At 40.3% G+C, this 20,914-nt stretch overlaps 1 protein-coding gene across 10 annotated transcripts in view; it reads left to right on the top strand.

The window, feature by feature from the left end:
* ELP1 (elongator acetyltransferase complex subunit 1) overlaps nucleotides 1-20,914 on the top strand; it is a 60,196-nt gene that overhangs the window by 31,254 nt on the left and 8,028 nt on the right. For 5 of the 10 annotated variants that reach the window (XM_060154673.1, XM_060154669.1, XM_060154671.1 and 2 more), the window contains 10 exons: nucleotides 967-1,104; nucleotides 1,214-1,299; nucleotides 1,838-1,986; nucleotides 2,561-2,684; nucleotides 3,613-3,710; nucleotides 5,182-5,383; nucleotides 7,479-7,540; nucleotides 18,527-18,589; nucleotides 18,968-19,028; nucleotides 20,798-20,911. In XM_060154673.1, the coding sequence (XP_060010656.1) occupies nucleotides 967-1,104; nucleotides 1,214-1,299; nucleotides 1,838-1,986; nucleotides 2,561-2,684; nucleotides 3,613-3,710; nucleotides 5,182-5,383; nucleotides 7,479-7,540; nucleotides 18,527-18,589; nucleotides 18,968-19,028; nucleotides 20,798-20,911 (1,097 nt within the window). Of the gene's footprint in view, nucleotides 1-966; nucleotides 1,105-1,213; nucleotides 1,300-1,837; nucleotides 1,987-2,560; nucleotides 2,685-3,612; nucleotides 3,711-5,181; nucleotides 5,384-7,478; nucleotides 7,541-18,526; nucleotides 18,590-18,967; nucleotides 19,029-19,391; nucleotides 20,377-20,797; nucleotides 20,912-20,914 lie in introns of those variants that run through there. The other 5 variants (XM_060154672.1, XM_060154678.1, XM_060154677.1 and 2 more) reach the window with 4 other exon arrangements.

Genomic DNA, 20,914 nt, shown 5'->3' with positions numbered 1-20,914 from the left:
AGAGCACAGGCTCTAGGCACGCAGGCTTCAGTAGTTGCGGCATGTGGGCTCAGTAGTTGTGGCTCACGGGCTAGAGAGTGCAGGCTCAGTAGTTGTGGCGCACAGGCTTAGTTGCTCCGTGGCATGTGGGATCTTCCCAGACCAGGGCTCGAACCTGTGTCCCCTGCATTAGCAGGCGGACTCTTAACCACTGTGCCACCAGGGAAGTCCCCACCCTTCATCTTTACTTTAGACAAATTTCGAGGTAATTATAGGCATCAGTCCACTTTACCTGTCAGTACTTCACCTTGCATAACATTAACTAGAGCATATTCTTTGTGTACGGGGTCCCCCTGCATGTCAAATTTATATATAATGAAATGCACAGATTATAAGTGTACCATTCACTGAGTTTTGACAAAGGTATACTTCCATGTAATCTTGACCCCTATCGAGATAGAGAACATTTCCTTCATCTCAGAAAGCTCCCCCAAATCCCTTCTCATTTGTTCTTTGTCCCCACCCTCTTGACAACTGCTTTTTTGAGTTTTTCACTGTAGATCAGTTTTGCCTGTTCAAGAACTTTATATAAATGAATCATATAGTATACTATCTTGAGATTCATCCATGTTTTTGCATGTATCACTAGTTTATTCTTTTTTATTGCTGAGTAGTATGCTGTAGTGTAAACATACTGCAGTTTATTTCTTCATTCTCCTGTGGGTGGACACCTGGACTGTACCCAGTTTGGGACTCTATGAATGTAACATCTGTAAACATTAACATACAAGTCTTTTGTGGACATGTTTCCATTTTCTCAGCAAGTTTTTCCATTTTTCACCATATATGAATATTTTTAGAATTAAACTGTCTTCCAAAAGCCATTTTTTATTTATTATCTCATAGGCACTCCAACATATATGTTAGTAGTTTGATAGCTGGGACATATGTTCAGTTAGTGACCTTGTAATACACGCTTGTTCGCAGGGAAGAAGATGTTACAAAAACCATGTACCCTCCACCAGTTACCAGCACTGTCCAGCTGTCCAGCGATCCTGATGGGAAAAAAGTAGACCTTATCTGCGATGCTATGAGAGCAGCCATGGAGAACATAAATCCTCACAAGTACGTGTGCTGTCGTTAGGTGGCATCTTTTGAGTAACAGAAGTGTGTAGTTGTTTCTCTTCAGCTTGCTCACCTTTCTTATTCTGGTGTACTTCACTTATTACTTCAGGTACTGCCTATCAATACTCACCTCTCACGTGAAAAAAACAACCCCAGAACTGGAAATTGTGCTGCAGAAGGTACACGAGCTTCAAGGTAGAGACATGTTGACAGAGTGTGTGTATTGGGGCCTCGACTGACATCGTGTCTTCGGTCTTCTGGAGATCACACTGACCAGACCAGGGTCACATCACTGATTTGGCGTGTGGCTTTTTCGTCTCCATTTTAAAACCTGGGTCCATTTCTTTGAATGCTGCCCTATAAAGCTTGTACAAGAGTCAGGGCTTCCCTGATGGCGCAGTGGTTGAGAGTCCGCCTGCCGATGCAGGGGACGCAGGTTCGTGCCCCGGTCTGGGAAGATCCCACATGCCGTGGAGCGGCTGGGCCCGTGAGCCATGGCCGCTGAGCCTGTGCGTCTGGAGCCTGTGCTCCGCAATGAGAGAGGCCACAACAGTGAGAGGCCCGTGTACCACCAAAAAAAAAAAAAAAGAGTCAAAAGAATATATTCATCTGGTGTCCAGTTCTGCCAGGAAAATTTGATTTTCATTACAGGTAATTTGCAGGTGTGTTGCTAGGTGTGTGGGTTTTTTCCCCAAATGGTTTTGTTCTGTTTTGTTTTCTTACACTCCGATAGGAAGTGCTGCACCTGTTCCTGATGCTGTGAGTGCTGAAGAGGCCCTGAAGTATTTGCTGCTTCTTGTAGATGTTAATGAATTATATGATCATTCTCTTGGGACCTATAACTTTGATTTGGTCCTCATGGTAGCTGAGAAGTCACAGAAGGTATGTGGAGTTACTGCTTAGACATACTTCTCATTTTTGTTTATGCGAACATGGTAGTATGAAACAGTGCTCCTGAAACTGCAGTGTTTGGTCTGATGTTAAGGCTGTGAGGACAGGCCTCGAGGCAGAACTGTGAGTCTCCAGGACCCATACTTCCAAGCTCATTCTCTGTCGCTGTTCTGGGCTTACCAAAGTGTTTTGATTGCTAGGTTGAGCAATGGAAAAAAATTACTGGGTTATTTTTAAGCTTATAGGCATTAAGTGTGAACAGATTCTTCTCTTATAAAGGAAATATAACAAATGATTCATATTCCAGTCCAGTTCTATCATGTAGCTTCTTTTACCAGTGCAAATTGGGAACCTGGACAATATGCCCATATGTTAAGGCATTTTTACCAAAAGTGGTTTTATGAAGTTCGGTTTTATATATAATTAATATATGAATACACTACATATTTTAAAAATGATGTAGCTTTCGTTTCATTGCTATAATTATTATATGTTTATTTTTATAAGTAATATAATCACGAGCAATAAAATTGTCCTTTAAAAAAATTTTTTTTTTAACTTTTAGGATCCCAAAGAATACCTTCCATTTCTAAATACACTTAAGAAAATGGAAACAAATTATCAGCGGTTCACTATAGACAAATATTTGAAACGGTATGAAAAAGCCATTGGCCACCTCAGCAAATGTGGTAAGTGTGAGGGTTAGTATGTTTATTTCTGCTTCAAATATTCTTTGGAACTAGGGAGGGTATAAGTTGCAATCAAATGTTAGTTTAGACAGACGGATTTCAATTTCCACACCTGAAAATGTTAACAATTATGTACGCGCACCTTATTTTTATCATATGTTTTGAAAAGCTGAGGGTAAAGCAAATGTCTTTGAATGAACGGGAGGAGCTCCATAGCTAAGAAGATAGAGCAGATGCTTCTGAGTCAAGAGTGATCATCCTCGAAATTCACTTCAGTGTCTTAAAATCAAAATTGGTTGATAATTCACTCTTCTCCTGGTGTTTGCAGACACCTGAAGGAAACCCAGCCTGTCTGAGTGACCATGCCTACTGGCAGTGCCCTGACACAGTTTTGATTGGCAGTGATATGGAGTCGAAGCAGCACGATGCCGGGTGTTGTGCTTCACCCCATCCCTGACCAGTAGTGGAGCCTCACGCTTCAGCAGTTATGACTCTTTCCTAAGGACTGAGATGGGGACAAGGAAGAGTCACCTGGGGTGCTTGTTAAGCCTTCAGCTTCTGGCTTCCTTGGAGGATCTGGTTCGGCTGGGCTGGGACGGGACTCAGGCGTGTGTATGGTTAATAAGCTCCCCAGGTGATTCTTACTAAGGAGGCTGAGCAAACACTGGGCTGGATGGTCATTCAACAGGGGTAGTGTAAAATTCCTTTTAAGTAGAACTCTGATTCCAACTGGTGCTTCTCATACCTCAGAATCTGCAGTGGTGCTCATTAAAGCTCACACTCCTGCATTCCCGTTCTCCAGATACTCTAATTATGCAGGTCTTAAAAAGGTCCCTTGTTGATTTTATGTAGGGACCATTGGTAGAAATGAAATCCATTATGCTTCCCAAGTCTCAAGCTTGTGTGTGTATGAATCTTATTCCTGTAGGACCGGAGTACTTCCCAGAATGCTTAAACTTAATAAAAGATAAAAACTTGTATAACGAAGCTCTGAAGTTATATCCACCAAACTCGCAGCAGTACAAGGTGTGTAACATGTGAAATGAGGCTCTCCTGATTTTGCTTTGTGCTGTAGTTGGAGAAGGATGAGGCTCCTGAGTCCCTGACACTGTCCTTGGTTTCAATGTTTATCTTCAAACTAATTAGCCTCATCTTGAACTTCTTATCTGGGAGAAAGGCCCTGACCTGTTCCTCTTCTGAAGAACTTGCCCAGGCAAGAAACCTAGGCGTTGTCTCTGGATCCTCCTCGGGAACACCATGGCAGTTTCCATCCTGCCCCTCGTCCAGCCCAAACTCACGATCATCCCGAATAGTGCTGATCTTTCCCATGTATTTCTGCATAAAGTTTGGTTCGCTTGTTTGAACAAACATCTGTTTAGCTTTTCTCATATGCAGTACTTTGCTTATCAGCTACATGTATTATAATTCTTACAACAGCCTCGTAGGCATGTGCACAATTTTCAAATGAGGAACCACCTTGCCTCAGGACCTGGGACGTGAGGTGGCCGACTTGGGATATGGAGCCCGTGCCATCATCACCACCATTTTCAGTTTGTCCACAAATTGTACACGTCTTTCTGTCATCTGGCCCCTGCCTGCTTCTTTAGCATCAGCTGCCTCTGGCAGCCCTCTTCCTCCACTTCCTTTAGCCCTCCTGTCCTTCTAAACTCTCGGGTCTCCTCTGCCAGAAAGCCGTTCCTGGCTGAGGTGCCAAACACTGAGCTCCCAGAGCACCTTGTTCTAAACTTGGGAAGGGCATTTATCAATCTGCTATCTACTGATTTGTTGCCCCACCAGGCTGTGGGTTTCCTTAAGGGCAGGGACCCCGTGTTATGTCCCTCTGTTTCCCTGCCTCATACTGAGCCTGGGGAATACAGAATTTGGCCAAAGCCTGCCTTTTTGCTCTCATTTGCCTTATCTGTTCGTCCCCTGTGCCCTCTGTGCTTCAGTCATACCAGCCTTTTTGTTATTCTTTCCTGTGCCTTCCATACCCATTCCTGCCCGATGGCCATGGTGCTTTCTGTGCTATTGGCGTGGAATACTGTCCCGTAACTCTTCACATGGCTTCTAATCCTCACAGCCCTCTGAAACAGCACTCCCATCGCTCTATCCCTTTACCACTATCTGCCATTATGCTGTCGACCACAGTGTGTTTATAAGTTCGTACTCTTTCACCGCAAGAGCAGGAACTTGGGAGTGGTTCTTGTTACTGTTTATTTTTTCTGTTTGTTTCTGCTTTGTTTGGCTTTATTTTTTGCTTTGCTCTGTTACTCCCGCTGCCCTGAACAGCACTCAGTAATTATTTGTTGGATGAATACATGGCACATCCTCAGTAAGGTTTTGAGTGGAAGAAAGATTGAATTCACTGGTCATCCACAGGGTTTTTCTAAGTCATTCCAGGGAGTTTCAAGTATAATGACCGAGGCAGCCTACCTTGGAGATTTAAAAAAACAGTTATCACCTGTCCTCACCAACCCTTTGTCTCTTCCTGTCCCAGGACATCAGCATTGCTTACGGGGAACACCTGCTGCAGGAGCACCTCTGTGAGCCAGCAGGGCTCGTGTTTGCCCGCGCTGGTGCCCACGAGAAAGCTCTCAGCGCCTTTCTGGCTTGTGGCAGTTGGCAGCAAGCTCTCTGTGTGGCAGCCCAGCTTCACTTGACCAAAGACCAGCTGGCTGGCCTGGGCAGAACTCTGGCAGGTAAACACGCCATTAGGTTCTCCCAGATAACTTCTCTAATGGCTTTGTGTCTCTGTGGTTTTGTTTGGCAGTTTTGCAGACATGTGTCAGGTGGGAGCACACCTTGGTGCACTGTCATGTGCATGGGTGAAGGTTAATTTGGAGTGGCTTATTAGGTAGAGTAAAAATTTAACTGCTACGAGGGTTCCCCAAATACAGTGGCACAAAAAACAAAGCAGTTTACTTGTCTCTCTCATGGCACTGACAAGTCCTCCCATGGTGCAGATCTGCCATCTCTTAGGCAGAGAGTTGAAGGTGGATTTTCTCCACATCTGTATTCCAGTCCTCAGGAGGGGGAAAAGCTAGAATCGAGAGAGAACACTCAAAGTTGGAAATGATCTAGCTAACACTTTTCTCTACCTCATTCACCAAACTCACACTTTACAGGACACCGGGTACAGTGTAGCTGGGTAGCAATATGCCCTGCGAGAATGTAAAGATGAATTTCCGAGTGGGACTGTTCAAATATAACCAATAGATCATTGGAAACCATAATAGCAGTTTTCAGAAATGAAGCCAAATGTATAAGCAGAGTGAAAGCAAAGGCAGTTTAGCTGTGTCAGGATCTAGGGATTGCCTGAACTGGAGGTGAGGTTATTCCAGTCTGATTTCTTAGAGTCGAGTGGCATTCCCAGAGTGCCTGGGAGAAGTGACAGGTGCGGCTCTGGCCCTCTCAGCCAAGCTTGAAGTGAGTGAGTGGCTGGTATATTTTCCCCCCACCTTTTCAAGAGTCTTGTAAATATTGTTATGATATCCCCATAAAAAGCAGTCCTGAAAAAAAATCCAAACTACATCCTGTTAAATGTACATACATATTCTCTTGAGTAATTTCACATTTTTTTTTTTTCCTTTGGGATTATAAAAATGTGTGAGATTATCACTTTTCTGTTTCTGGCATTTTCTGGTTATTGTATCTGTGGACTCTTCTATAAGCCCTTTCAATTTCCAAGCTGAACTCTTTTTACAGGTACCGAGAAGTCCTTATTTGAGTCTTACTATTCTTCATTCTGGCTCCGTTGGTACTTCTGCTCTAGAAACTTGTTATTTGTAGTTTAAATTTTCTAGTTCTGTTCTTGGTGTCTGTTATCTTCTCTTACATTCTTTTCAACTCTTAGCTTGCTGTGTGTCATGCCTTATAATGGAGTGCACCTAGTTCTCCCAGATGCTTAGCAGAAAAAGGTGGAGAAGACAGTGCTCAAAGATTTTTGAGAAATGTTACAGGGTGGAGTCACTTCATGTGTACATTTAACTTAGTTTACACAAGTCACCAAAAGGAAGAAAAGATAGCTATTGAAACAGTGGAGATGACTCTTCCTGGTTTTGACAGTGATAATATGCCCTGGAGTTAGCATGAAATGGGAGACGTGACTCTGGCAGCCCCTTAGTTAACTCTGGGTTCTGTGTGCCTCTCATAGTGTAATTATCTCAACTAGACTGAGAATGAGTCTCAGATCTGAAGATACTGCAAGACCCCTGACATAAGCCAACTACCCCCATCTAGTGCTCAACCAAAGAAACAGCAGCCTCTTCCTATTAGAGGAAAAAATGGATTAGTGTGAGATGCTAGGTCAGTTTCCCACATGTGTGCCTTTGTAAGCATTTTTCATGACTGATTTTGACTATATGTGATTTTCACATGCCATGCTAAATTTTGATTGTAACTGCCATTTAAGATAGGACCCCATGGCATTCCTGCCTGTCTCTCTCATAGAAATTCATAAAGTATATAGTTTGATACACAATAAAGACATATTAATGACGCATTTCAGCAAAAGAACGCTTAACTCTACCTTACCCAGTGCTTCACAAACGTACTTGACCTGAGAATGGTTTCTTGGTCCTGCCTTTTATGATCCTTCGAGCAGTCTTGGGGAACACTTTTGAAAATGCTGTTTTAAAGCAGTTCACTTTTAATGTATACTCTGTAGAGTATACCCTCCAATTTGTAGGGGAGCATTTTGATTTAAATAGTACCACCTAAAACCGTTTCAACTTGAGTTTTGGGAATACCGTTCTTAGTGAGCCGACTGTGCTCAGATGCTTACTGTCTTTGCAGGAAAGCTAGCTGAGCAGAGGAAGCACGGCGACGCAGCCACAGTTTTGGAACAGTACGCCCAGGTAAACTCAGTGCCTCCCATCCACACCCCTCCCCCACCCCCAGTCAACAAGCAAGTACCTTAGTGATCATGAAAATTAAAGGAACTGTGGGTATTTAGGAAATCCAGAGATAGTATTTCCCCTGAGGGTCTCCCATCTTGCTGGCTTGACTTGGTAATCTAAATTCAGTATATCTCTAAGTAGTTACACTTGCTATGAGGTAGAATGCCAAAGAACACTATTACAATATGCACTAGTGGCTTGACCTTGGTAGAAAGTATAAATTAAATCTGAAGGGAATCATACCTTTTATATTAACTTGCCAAAGTAGAAACAATGAGAAAAGACTGTTCTCAACCAAAGGGTTGGAGCGTTACACCCTTTTTCGGCTTTCACTCCCGTTCTTTCTGTTGGAAATGTCTCTTTTACCTCGGGCAGCTTGATGGGTTCCAATTTCCCACCAGATTATAAAGATAAGTACCTACACCAGCTTTTGATAGAATTCTAGGATTTATTATGAAAATAATAAAGCCTATGTGCTGTCACAGACTTAACAGGACACAGGTACACAATTAATACCAGGGATTCCTGCCTCTAGGGTTTTGGCCTTTGATGAGAAAGTGTTTGTTACAGTTGTCACTAGTGGGCACATCTGCATAACAAAATTGTGCTTTTAAAATACTTCATTGTCTTTCATGTAATAAGAGTCAGTGAAACAAGGTAACTAAAATGTGATATCATTAGATCCTGGAAAGAAAATATGTTGGGTGATTGAGCTGAAAACATGAAGATATATCCCACCTAAGATGGTTAACTAAATGGATAAGATGCCTGCTTTTGATTTCTAACATTTCTTTTTGACTCTTTCTTAGAATTTCCAACTCTCTGCTTACATGACCCAACTGTTCTTCCACGTTGTTTTTTCCATTAGAGGTGTTATCATATTTATTGTACTGATCTTAAGTTCCCAGCCTCACAATCTCAACATCCCTGCCGTATCAGAGTCGTGTTCTGATGCTTGCTTTGACTCTTCAAACTGTGTTTTAATCCCTTTTGTATGCCTTGTAATTTTCTGTCAAAAGCCTATGTGTGTGATATACTGGGTTAAAGCAAATCTGATAAATAGGTCTTTAATGATATGGTGATGAGGCTGGGGGTTGGGTAGGAGAAGTGTTCTGTAGTCCTGTGATTAGCTGGCAGTCTTGAAGTGAGCATGTACCTCATCTGTGAACTTCACCAGTGCTTCTCAGTCTTTTTTCACTTCTTAGGTAGGACAGGAAGGTTAGAGGGGGCTGGAGTTGGGTATTTCCCTGCCTCCACATTGGTTAGGCCCTGGTGAAACCCACTTTGATTAGGCTCTGCCAAAATCACTTGAGTGCAGGTCTTGTCAGTATTTTCAAATGTCTGCTTTTCCCTTCCCCCTGCTAGAAGTACGTAGGCACCGTGAGAAGTTCTGGTAGGGCTCCTGGAGGTAAAAACTCACAAAAGTGTGGGAATCTCCGTAAGTATGGACCCCTATAGAGTTTTTAACTCTTGGCCTTGTCTACAGTGAGTGATATTAGCTGGAGAAATTCAGTCTTTCACCCTAAGTGTGATGTTTGCTAGCTTTTTTGGGAGTTTAATAGGTGTGGGAAACTGGGAGGGCCAAATCTCGTTGGCCACCTGTTTTGTAAATAAAGTTTTATTGGAACATAGCCCCACCATTTGTTTACCCATTGTCTGTGGCTGCTTTTGCACTTAAAACCACAGAGTTGAAGAGTTGTGACAGAGACAGTCTGGATGAAAGTCCCAGAAAGCCTAAAATATTAACTCTCTATCCTTTTACAGAAAAAATTTGCCAATCCTAGCCCACTTGTGTTGAGGAAATTCCCTTTTATTTCTGGTTCTGAGAGTTTTTATCATGAACAGGTATTGAAGTTTGCTGATTGCCTCTTAAACTAAGATGTTCTCTGTTTTGTTTTTAGACCAGTGATAGGGTGAATTGTATTTATGTTTTTTCTTTTTTTTAATTGAAGGATAATACCTTATTTACAATGTTGTGTTAATTTCTGCTATACAGCAAAGTGATTCGGCTGCACATATATATACATTCGTTTTTATATATTATTTTCCATTATGGTTTATCATAGGATACTGAATATATACTTCTCTGTGATATACAGCAGGACCTTGTTGTTTATCCATTCCATATATAATAGCTTACATCTGCTCACCCCAACCTCCCACTCCATCCCTCCCCCACCCTCTTCCCCCTTGGAAACAAGTCTGTTCTCTATGAGTGTCAGTCTGTTTCTGTCTCATACATAGGTTCTTTTGTGTCATATTTTAGACTCCACATATAAGTGACATCATGTGGTATTTGTCTTTCTGACTTTCTTCACTTAGTATGATAATCTCTTGTTGCTGCAAATACCATTGTTCTTTTATATGGCTGAGTAGCATTCCATTGTATTATATGTACCACATCTTCTTTATCCATTCATCAGTTGATGGACATTAAGACTGTTTCCATGTCCTGGCTATTGTGAATAGTGCTGCTGTGAACATAGAGGTACATGTATCTTTTTGGATTACAGTTTTGTCTGGATATATGCCCAGGAGTGGGATTGCTGGTTCATATCGTAATTCTATTTTTAGTTTTCTGAGGACCCTCCATACTGTTTTCCATAGCAGCCGCACTTACATTCCCAACAGTGGTGTAGGAGGGTTCCCTTTCCTCCACATCCCCTCCAACATTTGTTATTTTATAGAGTTTTAATGATGACCATTCTGACCTGTGTGAGGTGGTACCTCATTGTCGTTTTGATTTGCGTTTCTCTAATAATGAATGATGTTGAGCATCTTTCCATGTGCCTATTGGCCATCCGTTATGTATTCTTTAGAGAAATGTCTATTTATGTTTTCTGCCCATCTTTTGATTGGGTTGTTTGTTTTTTTGTTGTTGAGTTATATGAGCTGTTTGTGTATTTTGGAAATTAAGCCCTTGTGCATCACATCATTTGCAAATATTTTCTGCCATTCCATAGGTTGTTTTTTCGTTTTGTTTATGGTTTCCTTTGCTGTGCAAAAGCTTGTAAGTTTGACAAGGTCCCATTTGTTTATTTTTGTTTTTGTTTCCATTGCCTTGGAAGACTGTCCTAAGAAAACATTGGTACAATTTATGTCAGAGAATGTTTTGCCTGTGATCTCTTCTAGGAGTTTTATTATGTCATGTCTTATGTTTAAGTCTTTAAACAATTTTGAGGTTATTTTGTGTAGTGTGTGCTTCAACTTCATCAGTTTACATGTGGCTGTCCAACTTTTCCAACAGCACTTACTAAAGAGACTGTCTTTTTCACATTATATAGTTTTGACTTTTTTATCGAAGATTAATTGACAGTAGTTGTGTGTATTTATTTCTGGGCTATCTATTCTGTTCCATTGATCCATTTGTCTGTTTTTGTGCCAATACCATGCTGGTTTGATTTCTGTAGCTCTGTAGTATGTCTGAAGTCTGGGAAGGTTATGCTTCCTGCTTTCTTCTTTTTCCTCAGGATTGCTTTGGCAATTCTGGGTCTTTTGTGGTTCCATACAAATTTTACAATTATTTGTTCTAGTTCTGTGAAAGATGTCATGGGTCATTTGATAGGGATTGCATTAAATTTGTAGATTGCTTTCAGTAGTATGGCCATTTTAACAATATTAATTCTTTGAATCCAAGAGCATAGGATTTCTTTCCATATCTTTGAGTCATCTTCAATTATCTTTCTTAATGTTTTATAGCTTTTAGCATATAAGTCTTTCACCTCCTTGGTCAGGTTTATTCCGAAGTATTTTATTTGGGGGGCTGTGATTTTGAAAGGTATTGTTTTTTTACATTCCCTTTCTGATATTTCATTGTTAGTGTAAAGAAATGTAGCTGATTTCTGTATGTTAATCTTGTATCCTGCTACCTTGCTGAATTTGTTTATCAGTTCTAGTAGTTTTTCTGGGGTGTATTTACGGTTTTCTATGTATAGGATCATGTTATCTGCATATAATGACAATTTTACCTCTTCCCTTCCGATTTGGATACCTTTTATTTCTTTTTGTCTGATTGCTGTGGTTAGGCCTTTCAATACTATGGTGAATAGAAGTGGTGTGAGTGGGCATCCTTGTCTAGTTCCAGATTTTAGCAGGAAGCCTTTCAGCTTTTCACCATTGAGTATTATATTGCTTGTGGGTTTGTCATAAATAGCTTTATTATGTTGAGATATGTTCCCTCTATACCCACTTTGGAAAGGGGTTTTAACATAAATGGATGTTGAATTTTGTCAAATGCTTTTCTGCATCTATTGGTTTTTGTCTTGACTTTTGTTGATGTGGTGTATCACATTAATTGACTTGCGTACGTTGAACCATCCATGGGAACTTGGGATGAATCTCACTTGGTCGTGGTGTATGATCTTTTTTATGTGTTGTTGGATCCAGTTTGCTAACACTTTGTTGAGAATTTCTGCCTCTGTATTCATCAAAGATATTGGCCTGAAATTTTCTTTTTTGGTGGTGTCTTTGTCCAGTTTTGGTATCAGGATGATGGCAGCTTCATAGAATGTCTTTGAGAGTGTTCCCCACTCTTCAGTTTTTTGGAGGAGTTTGAGAAGGATAGGTATAAGTTCTTCTTTTTATGTTTGGTAGAATTCACCTGTGAAGCCATCTGGTCCTGGACTTTTGTTTGTAGGGAGTTTTTTTAATTACAGACTATTTCACCTCTAGTGATTGGTTTTTCAAATTATCTGTTTCTTCTTGATTCAATTTTGGTGGGTTCTATGTTTCTAGAAACTTGTCCATTTCTTCTAGGTTGTCAATTTGTTGGCATATAGTTGTTCATAGTATTCCCTTATGGTTTTTTGTATTTGTGCAGTATCAGTTGTCATGTCTCCTTTTTCATTTCTTATTTTGTTTATTTGGGTTCTCTCTCTCTTCTTCTTGGTGAGTCTTGCCAGAGGCTTGTCAATCTTGTTTACCCTTTAAAAGAACAAGCTCTTTGTTTTATTGATTTTTTTTCTGTTGTTTATGGGTTTTTTGGGATGTAATGCCCTGAAAATATCAATTAAGTCTAACTGTTCTATTGTATCATTCAGGATCTCTGTTGCCTTATTGATTTTCTGTCTAGAAGATCTGTCCATTGATGTGAGTGGGGTGTTAAAGTCTCCTACTATTATTGTATTCCTGTCAGTTTCTCCCTTTATGTCTGTTAGTATTTGTTTTGTGTATTTGGATGCTCCTATATTAGGTGAATATATGTTGACGAGTGTAAAATCCTCTTCTTGTGTTGATCCTTTTATTATATAGTGTCCGTCTTTATCCTTCTTTATGGACTTTGTTTTAAAGTCTATTTTGTCTGATATGAGTGTTGTGACTCCCACTTTTCTTGTCATTTCCGTTTGCATGAAATATCTTTTTCTGTCCCCTCACTTTCAATCTCTGTGTGTTCATTGCCCTGAAGTGGGTCTCTTGCAGGCAGGTATTGTAGGCTCATTTTTTTAATTCAGTCTGCCACTCTGTGTCTTTTGATTTGAGCATTTAGTCCATTGACATTTAAGGTAATTATTGATAGATATGTATTAATTGCCTTTTTAACCTTGTTTTCCTGTTGATTTTATATTTTTTCTTTGTCCCTTTTTCTTTTTATCTTTTGTGGTTCGATGATTTTCTTTTGTGTTATACTTACGTTCTTTTTGGTTTTTTTAATCTATTGTATGTCTTTGATTTGTGGTTACCCTGTTTTTCCACTATGTTAACCCCATCCTGTATCTGCTTGCCTTAGACTGCTAGTCATATAGGCTCAAACACATTCTAGGAAATGAAAAAAAAATCTACATTTTCTTACTCTCCTCCCCCACACTTTATGATTTTGATGTCCTCTTTTACATCTTCATGTTCATCCTTTTGCTGTTTATTGTGGTTATCACTTTCACAGAAATTAAAAAAATTTTTTTTAATCTCTGTACTGGCTTATTTAGGTGATTTGTTTTCCAATTGTGATTTTCTCTTTCTTATATATTCTTCTTTTCTATTTAGAGAAGACCTTTCAGTATTTCCTTTAGGATAGGTTTAGTATTGCTGTATTCTTTTAGTTTCTGCTTGTCTGAGAAATTCTTTATCTTTCCTTCTATTCTAAATGATAATCTTGCTGGGTAGAGTATCATAGGTTGCAGACTTTTCCCTTTCAGGACTTTGAATATATCTTGCCCCTCCCTTCTGGCCTTGCAATGTTTCTGTAGAGAAATCAGCTGATAGCCTTATGGGGGTCCCCTTGTAATTAACTCTTTGTTTTTCTCTTGCTGCTTTTAGAATCCTCTCTTTATCTTTAAATTTTGCTGTTTGTATTATGTCTTGGTGTAGGTCTATTTGGGCTTACCTTGTTTGGGACCCTCTGTGTTTCCTATACCTGGATATGTTTCCTTCTTTATGTTTGGGAAGTTTTCAGCCATAATTTCTTCAAATACATTTTCAATCCCCATTGGCATGCTTTATATTATCCCATAGGTCTCTTATATTGCTTTCATTTTCTTTTTTTTTTTAATTTGCCTTTCTGTCTGCTGTCCTGATTGGGTGATTTCCATTATTCTGTTGCTATCTTCCAGGTCACTTATTTGTTCTTGTGCATTACTTATTCTGCTGTTCATTGCTTTTAGTTCAGTTGTCATCTCAGCAAATGAGTTCTCTAATTTTTCTTGGTTATACTTTATAGTTTCTAGTTCCTTTTTTTTTTTTTTTTACAGTACTCTGCATTTCTGTCAGTAGCCTTCCTTAATTCTTTCAGTATTTTCATTATCTCCTTTTTGAAATTGGTGTCTGTTTGACTGAAGAGGTCTGTTTATTTGTTCTTTCAGGGGAATTCTCTTGGTCTTTTAACTGTGAGTGGTTCCTCTGCTTCTTCATTTTACTTATATTTCTCTTATTCTGTGAGTTTAGGAGAAACAGTTAGCTACTCGTCTTGGAGGGCTATTTATATGTGGGTCTGTCCCTGTGTATCTTGTGTGGGTTTAATATTTTTGGTGCGAGGGCTGTTTTTATTATTTATTTATTTGTTTATTTATTTGGCTGCATCAGGTCTTAGTTGTGGCACGTGGGATCTTTGTTGCAGCATGTGGGATCTTTCATTGCGGCGCATGGGCTCCTCTTTAGTTGCACAGGGGCTTCTCTCTAGTTGTGGCATGCGGGCTACAGAGCATGCAGGCTTAGTTGTCCCGTGGCATGTGGGATCTTAGTTCCCCAACCAGGGATCGAACCTACATCCCCTGCATTGGAAGCAGATTCTTAACCACTAGACCACCAGTAAAGTCCCATGAGGGCTGTTTTTTTTTTTACCTGTAGCCTCTTTCCTCAGCATGTGCTGGCCATCATCCCCTTGACAGGGGGTGTGCAGATATGGGAGCTAGTGCCTGGTCTTGGGGTTCTCGGTGGCACTGGCAGATCACGTGCACCCCTAGAGCATGCAAAGGGAGTAGAGGCAGCTCACGACCAATCCTGGAGTCCAGAAGGGTGGTGGTGGCAGCTGGTGATTACTCCTAAAGCCCAAAGGGCAGTCGCTGCTCGTGACCGCTCCTGGAGCTCGTGTAGGCGGTGTCCTGCTGCCTGAGAGCTCCTGCAGGGAAAAAGGCTGTAGTGGCAGGTCCTGCCCCTCCCCTCACGCACCGCCCACACAATGGCACCTGGCCTCTAAAGCAGCCTAGCTTTCCTCCGCGTGCACTCCCAGGTGTGGTTGCCCCAGACTCCAGCCCCTTCAGGCTGTCTGCGTGCAGCCCACTCCAGTTGTCTACCTGGGTCTCATCTCTGAAGCCCAAGTTTACACACCCAGCCCCTGCCCATACCAGAGGACATGTGTCTTAGGCTGGGGAGTGCAGGGCGGTGGCACTGTCTGTCTCTCCATTCTAGCTGCTGCAAACCAGTTGCTGCATTCTCCTCCCAGGCTCCAAAGCTCCCCCTCTGTCCCAGCTAATCTCCCCACTGGTGAGGGGACTTCCCAGGGTACAGGAACCTTTCCTCTTTCACAGATCCCTCCCAAGGGCCCAGGTCCTGTCCCGATTCCTCTCTCTTTTTTTTTTCTTTTGTCCTACCCAGTTACAGGGAGATTTTCTTGCTCATTCAGAGTTCTGAGGTCCTCTGCCAGCGTTTGGTAGATATTCTGTGAGAATTGTTCCACATGTATGTGTATTTCTGATATATTTGTGGGAGGGGGTGAGCTTCATGTCCTACTACTCCACCATCTTGATCACTCATCTGCACTGACTTTTGAATGTTAAACCAATCTTGCATCCCTGAGTTAAACCCAACTTGGTCATAATGTATGACCTATATTGGTGGATTCGAAAGTTTACTTGAGGCTTTTTTGCTTGTTCACAAGGAATATTGGTTTATAGTTTCCTTGTTATGTCCAGAATATGTAAAGAACTCTTACAACTCAAGAACAAAAGGACAAACAACTCATTTTGTTTGAAATGGCCAAAAGACTTGAATAGATATTTCTCCAAAGAAGATATACAGATGGCCATTAACCACATGAAGAGATGTTCAACATCGTTGTTCATTAGGAAATGTAAATCAAAACCACAGTGGGCTATCACTTCATACCCACTAGAATCATTTTAATCAAAAGAATGAAAAATAAGTGTTGTCAAAGATGTGGAGAAATAGGAACCCTTGTATATTGCTAGTGGGAAGGTAAAATGGTGCAGCTGCTATGGAAAAGAGTTTGGTGGTTCCTTAAAAAGTTAAGCATAGCATTACCATATGATTCAGCAGTTCCACCCCTAAATATATACTCGAGAAATGGAAACATACGTCCACAAAGAAACTTGTATACAAATGTTTATATTTTTAGAGCATTATAATAGCCAAAAGGTGGAAACAACCCAAATGTCCATCAGTGACAGATGAACAGATGAATAAATTGTGATATGTGCATACATGCACAGATACACACACACAGGAATATTATTCAGTCATAAAAAAGAATGAAAAATTGATGCATGCTACAACTTAGATGAAACTTGAAAACATTATGCTGAGTGAAATAACTCACATAAAAGGACAAATATTGTATGATTCTACTTACATGAAGTAACTAGAGTAGTCAAATTCATCTGGACAGAAAGTATAATGATGGTTGCTAGAGTCTGGGGGTAGGGGAACATGGGAATTTACTGTTTAATGGATATAGAATTTAGTTTTGCAAGATAAAGTTTTGGAGACTGATGGTGGTGGTGATGGTTTCACAACAGTGTGAATTTGCTTAATGCCACCGAACTATACAGTAAATGGTTAAAAGGGTAAATTGTATATTAAATTTTACTACAATCAAAAAAAATAAGGGGAAAGAAAGGAACAAAGAATCAGTAGATGGTACAACTTGGATGAATCTTAAAAACATATGCTAAGTGAAATAAGTCAGACACAAAAAGTCACCTATTGTGTGGTTCCTTTTTTACAATATATCCAGATTAGGCAAATCCAGAGAGACAGAAAGCAGGTTAGAAGTTACCAGGGGGTGAGAGGAGTGGGAAATAAGGAGGGATTGGTTAATGGATATGGAGTGTTTTTATGTGATGATAAAAAAATTTTGAAAGGGAGAGCTTGTGGTTACCAACATTGTGATACAGTAAACACCATCGAATTACACACTTTAAAATCATTCAGTGTATGTTATGTGAATTTGATCTCAATAAAACACACACACTCACACATTGCCAGTCAAGCAAAATACATCCTACCGCGTTCCTCTGGGACACGTGGTACAGGCCTGCAAGGATCCTTTGGGCTCTCGGAAGAAAATGTTTAATCAATCTTTTTAATTAAAAATAACCTATTTAAAGTAGTATATATGTATTATAGATTGTTTAAAGTGCTGAAAGCACATACAAGAAAATAAAAACATCTCATTCCTACCACTCAGAGATTGCTATTATTAGCACCTCTTGTTTTCTTTCTAGAGTTTTCTCTCTCCTTTCTGTCTCTTCCCCACCCCCTCTCTCCACACACACACACACACACACACACACACACACACACACACACACACACACACACACACACACACACACACACACACACACACACACACACACACACACACATTTTTAACCAAAATGAAATTATGCTGTTCTGTTTGTAAATTTGGTGTGTTTGGTTATGATCTTCATCTCTCCATGTTGACACATTTTAATTCATCTAATAATTACAATTTAAGTTCCCTCAATTTTCCAAAATTGTTTACAGTAGATCGATCCAAATTAGATTCCAGTCTAGGGACAGGTATTGCATTTTGTTATGTCCTTTAAATCCCTTTTATCTAATGTATACACCTTTTTATCTAATGTATACACCTTTTTATAACAGAGATTACTTGAAGAAACTCAGCCAGTTGCCTCATATATTTCATCTTTTAAAAACGTGTTTTGTTTTATATGCTTTTTAAGTACATTAACTAATTATATATTGGGGTACATGATCAAAAGTGTTTAGTGATAAGGGTACAAGCATCACAAATGGTTAAAGACTGTAGGGTATGCAGGTGTTTATTACACTCATCAGTTTTTTGTAAGTTTGAAGTTCAAAATAAAAAAATAAACATTAAAAAAGAAAAAATGGTTTAGAAGATTACTATTCTAGTCTACCATTTTTCCAGAGTGTGCACTTGTCAATTCAGGAGTCCACCTAAACCTCTGGAATCAGATTTGGAGGCGCAGCGGGGGAAATGGGATTTCTAACAGTCTTTCTCGTGGTTTTGATGCTCAGGAATGTAGAGAGGTGATGCTTACCTTGTGCTTTGTGATCATTTCCAGAATTGACACCCCTCCTTTGTCTCTTGCATCAATATTTATCGAGCATGTACTCTAGGCCAGTCCCACCAACTGGGACTGTGAGTGATAGGCTGGAAAGGCAGAGGGAGGCAGCTCTGTGGGCAGTTTTGCAGTTTATTATGGTGGCATCTAACACACTTGCTCCATTAGCCTGTTACCTTCCTTGATGTTCCCCTGTCAGGATTATGAAGAAGCTGTGCTCTTGCTGTTAGAAGGAGCTGCCTGGGAAGAAGCTCTGAGACTGGTAAGAGGACTTCAAAACTCCTCCCTGCATGAAGTGCTTAAGCACTCCCTGCACAGGGGAGACAGCGTCAGCCGCAGTCCCTTGTCTTCGGAGCTACTGAAATTTGTTAGAAATAGTTCAGGTTCCTGGTCTAAGGATAAGCAGTGCTTCTTAAACCATTTAAAAAGTTTATTCTTGATGTTTGGAATTAGTCCTCTAAATATGAAATATTACTAATTTTTACTGAAATGAATTGAGTTTTCATTGGCTACCTTATAGGAGGCCTACTCCTCTGGAAAATATCCTGTCACCTCTGAAAGTGATCCATTTCCAAGTATCTTAACTTTCCAGTGATTTGAAGTTTTCCTGCCTAAAATTGTTGTTTTTTTTTTTTTTTAGGTACATAAATATAACAGACCAGATATTATAGAAACCAACGTAAAGCCTTCCATTTTAGAAGGTGAGGGTTACATTTAGATAGAATTCCTGATTTGGAAGTATAGAACTGCTGGGAGAGAGGGAGACGGGAGAGTACTGCCTGTGCTATTACATCCTTTAATCATGTCAGTGATGAAAGGACTCGTTATATCGAGTCAATCAGAGTTCTCCAGTGGGTGTGAAATTTACTTCTGAACATGGTTTTTAAATACGGTATGTTGCTAAATAGTAGCACATAACTTATTTGAATGTTAAAAACCTGTGATAAGATACAATTAAGAATCTTTGGGAATAGTTGGTAAACTCAAATATGAACTGTATATTAGATAATATTGTATCAAATGGTTAATTTCCTGCATTTAATAATCGTATTGTGGTTATATAGATGATATCCTGATTCTTAAGAGAGAGATGCTGAAGTATTTAAGAGGGAAGAATCATATCTGCAACTTCCTCTCAGAGGGTTCCACAAAAATGTGTGTGTTTAGAAACAGAGGAAGCCAAAAATATGGCAAAATGTTAATAATTGATAAATCTAAGTGAAGGGTATATGTATGTACATTGAATTACTGCAACCTTTAAGTAGGTTTGAAACTTTTTCAAAATAAAAATTTTTTAAAAATAAGAAGGGACTTCCCTGGTGGTCCAGTGGTTTAGACTCTGCACTTCCACTGCAGGGGCCTCAGGTTTGACCCCTGGTCGGGGAACTAAGATCCTGCATGCAGTGTGGCGCGGCCCAGAAAATAATAATAAAAAGAAGAACCTTTGCAGATGGTTCCTCAATAACAGATGAGTGTTATCAGTTCTAGAATACTCTGGTGTTCGCTATATCCCTTAAAAGCAAAGTGTAAAAGAAGGACATCAGTTGGACTTATAAAAGTCTTTGGGAGTAGAGGTTGATTTTAAGCTCTGCACAGTCTACCCTGTAAGTAATGTCTGGCCTTTCTGACATTAACATGTATTTATATTCTTACCCTGCCTGCTCTCTACTACCCTGTCCTACTCAAAACTGGGAGGGTTCTTTGTGTATCATTCACTTTAGGTACTCCTAACTGGATACTGGAAGCATCCTTCCTGGCCCTATAACAATCCATCTAGCCCACTCTTGGATTTTTCTCCACTAATTAGAACCTAGAAAAAGTGCTTCTTAAACATATAAGTATTGGGTATTTGTAGATGAAAAACTACAAAGACCTAATACTTATATGTTTAAGAAGCATTTCAGAGACTTTCCTCCTATTTTTGTTAGCAGCTTCCTGTGCACTCCTTTTATTTACTAGTCTTCTCTTGGGTTACATACCAAGTCTTTTGTTCAGGTGATTTTGTAAGTTTAGTGGTAGAGAGTATTCTTGGATGATGTTTTGTTTTGTTTTGTTTTTGCTGTACTCGGGCCTCTCACTGTTGTGGCCTCTCCCGTTGTGGAGCACAGGCTCTGGACGTGCAGGCTCAGCAGCCATGGCTCAGAGGCCCAGCCGCTCCGCGGCATGTGCGATCTTCCCGGACCAGGGCATGAACCCGTGTCCCCTGCATCAGCAGGCGGACTCTCAACCACTGCGCCACCAGGGAAGCCCTCTAGGATGATGTTGATGAACTTTAAGATCTGGAATCTCAATCTCTAGTTCTTTCTCCTATAGCAATGTTGGTTACTTCTCATTAAAGAAAAAATTCTTGCTTGAAAAACCTGGTAACTTCTTTTCTTTGTTAAGCTCCAACTCCCTCACTAACCACTCCCACTCTAGTTTTACCTCTTTGTTTAAACGTGCTCAAATTATTTTCCATCTGCACCCTTAGCCCAGAAAAATTATATGGCGTTTCTGGACTCTCAGACAGCCACCTTCAGTCGCCATAAAGCACGTCTATTGGTGGTACGAGAGCTCAAGGAGCAAGCACAGCAGGTGCATCTGGGTG

This window comes from Lagenorhynchus albirostris, chromosome 7, assembly GCF_949774975.1.
Source record: "Lagenorhynchus albirostris chromosome 7, mLagAlb1.1, whole genome shotgun sequence".
NCBI lineage: Eukaryota > Metazoa > Chordata > Mammalia > Artiodactyla > Delphinidae > Lagenorhynchus > Lagenorhynchus albirostris.
This window is presented reverse-complemented; position numbering and strand designations above follow the sequence as displayed.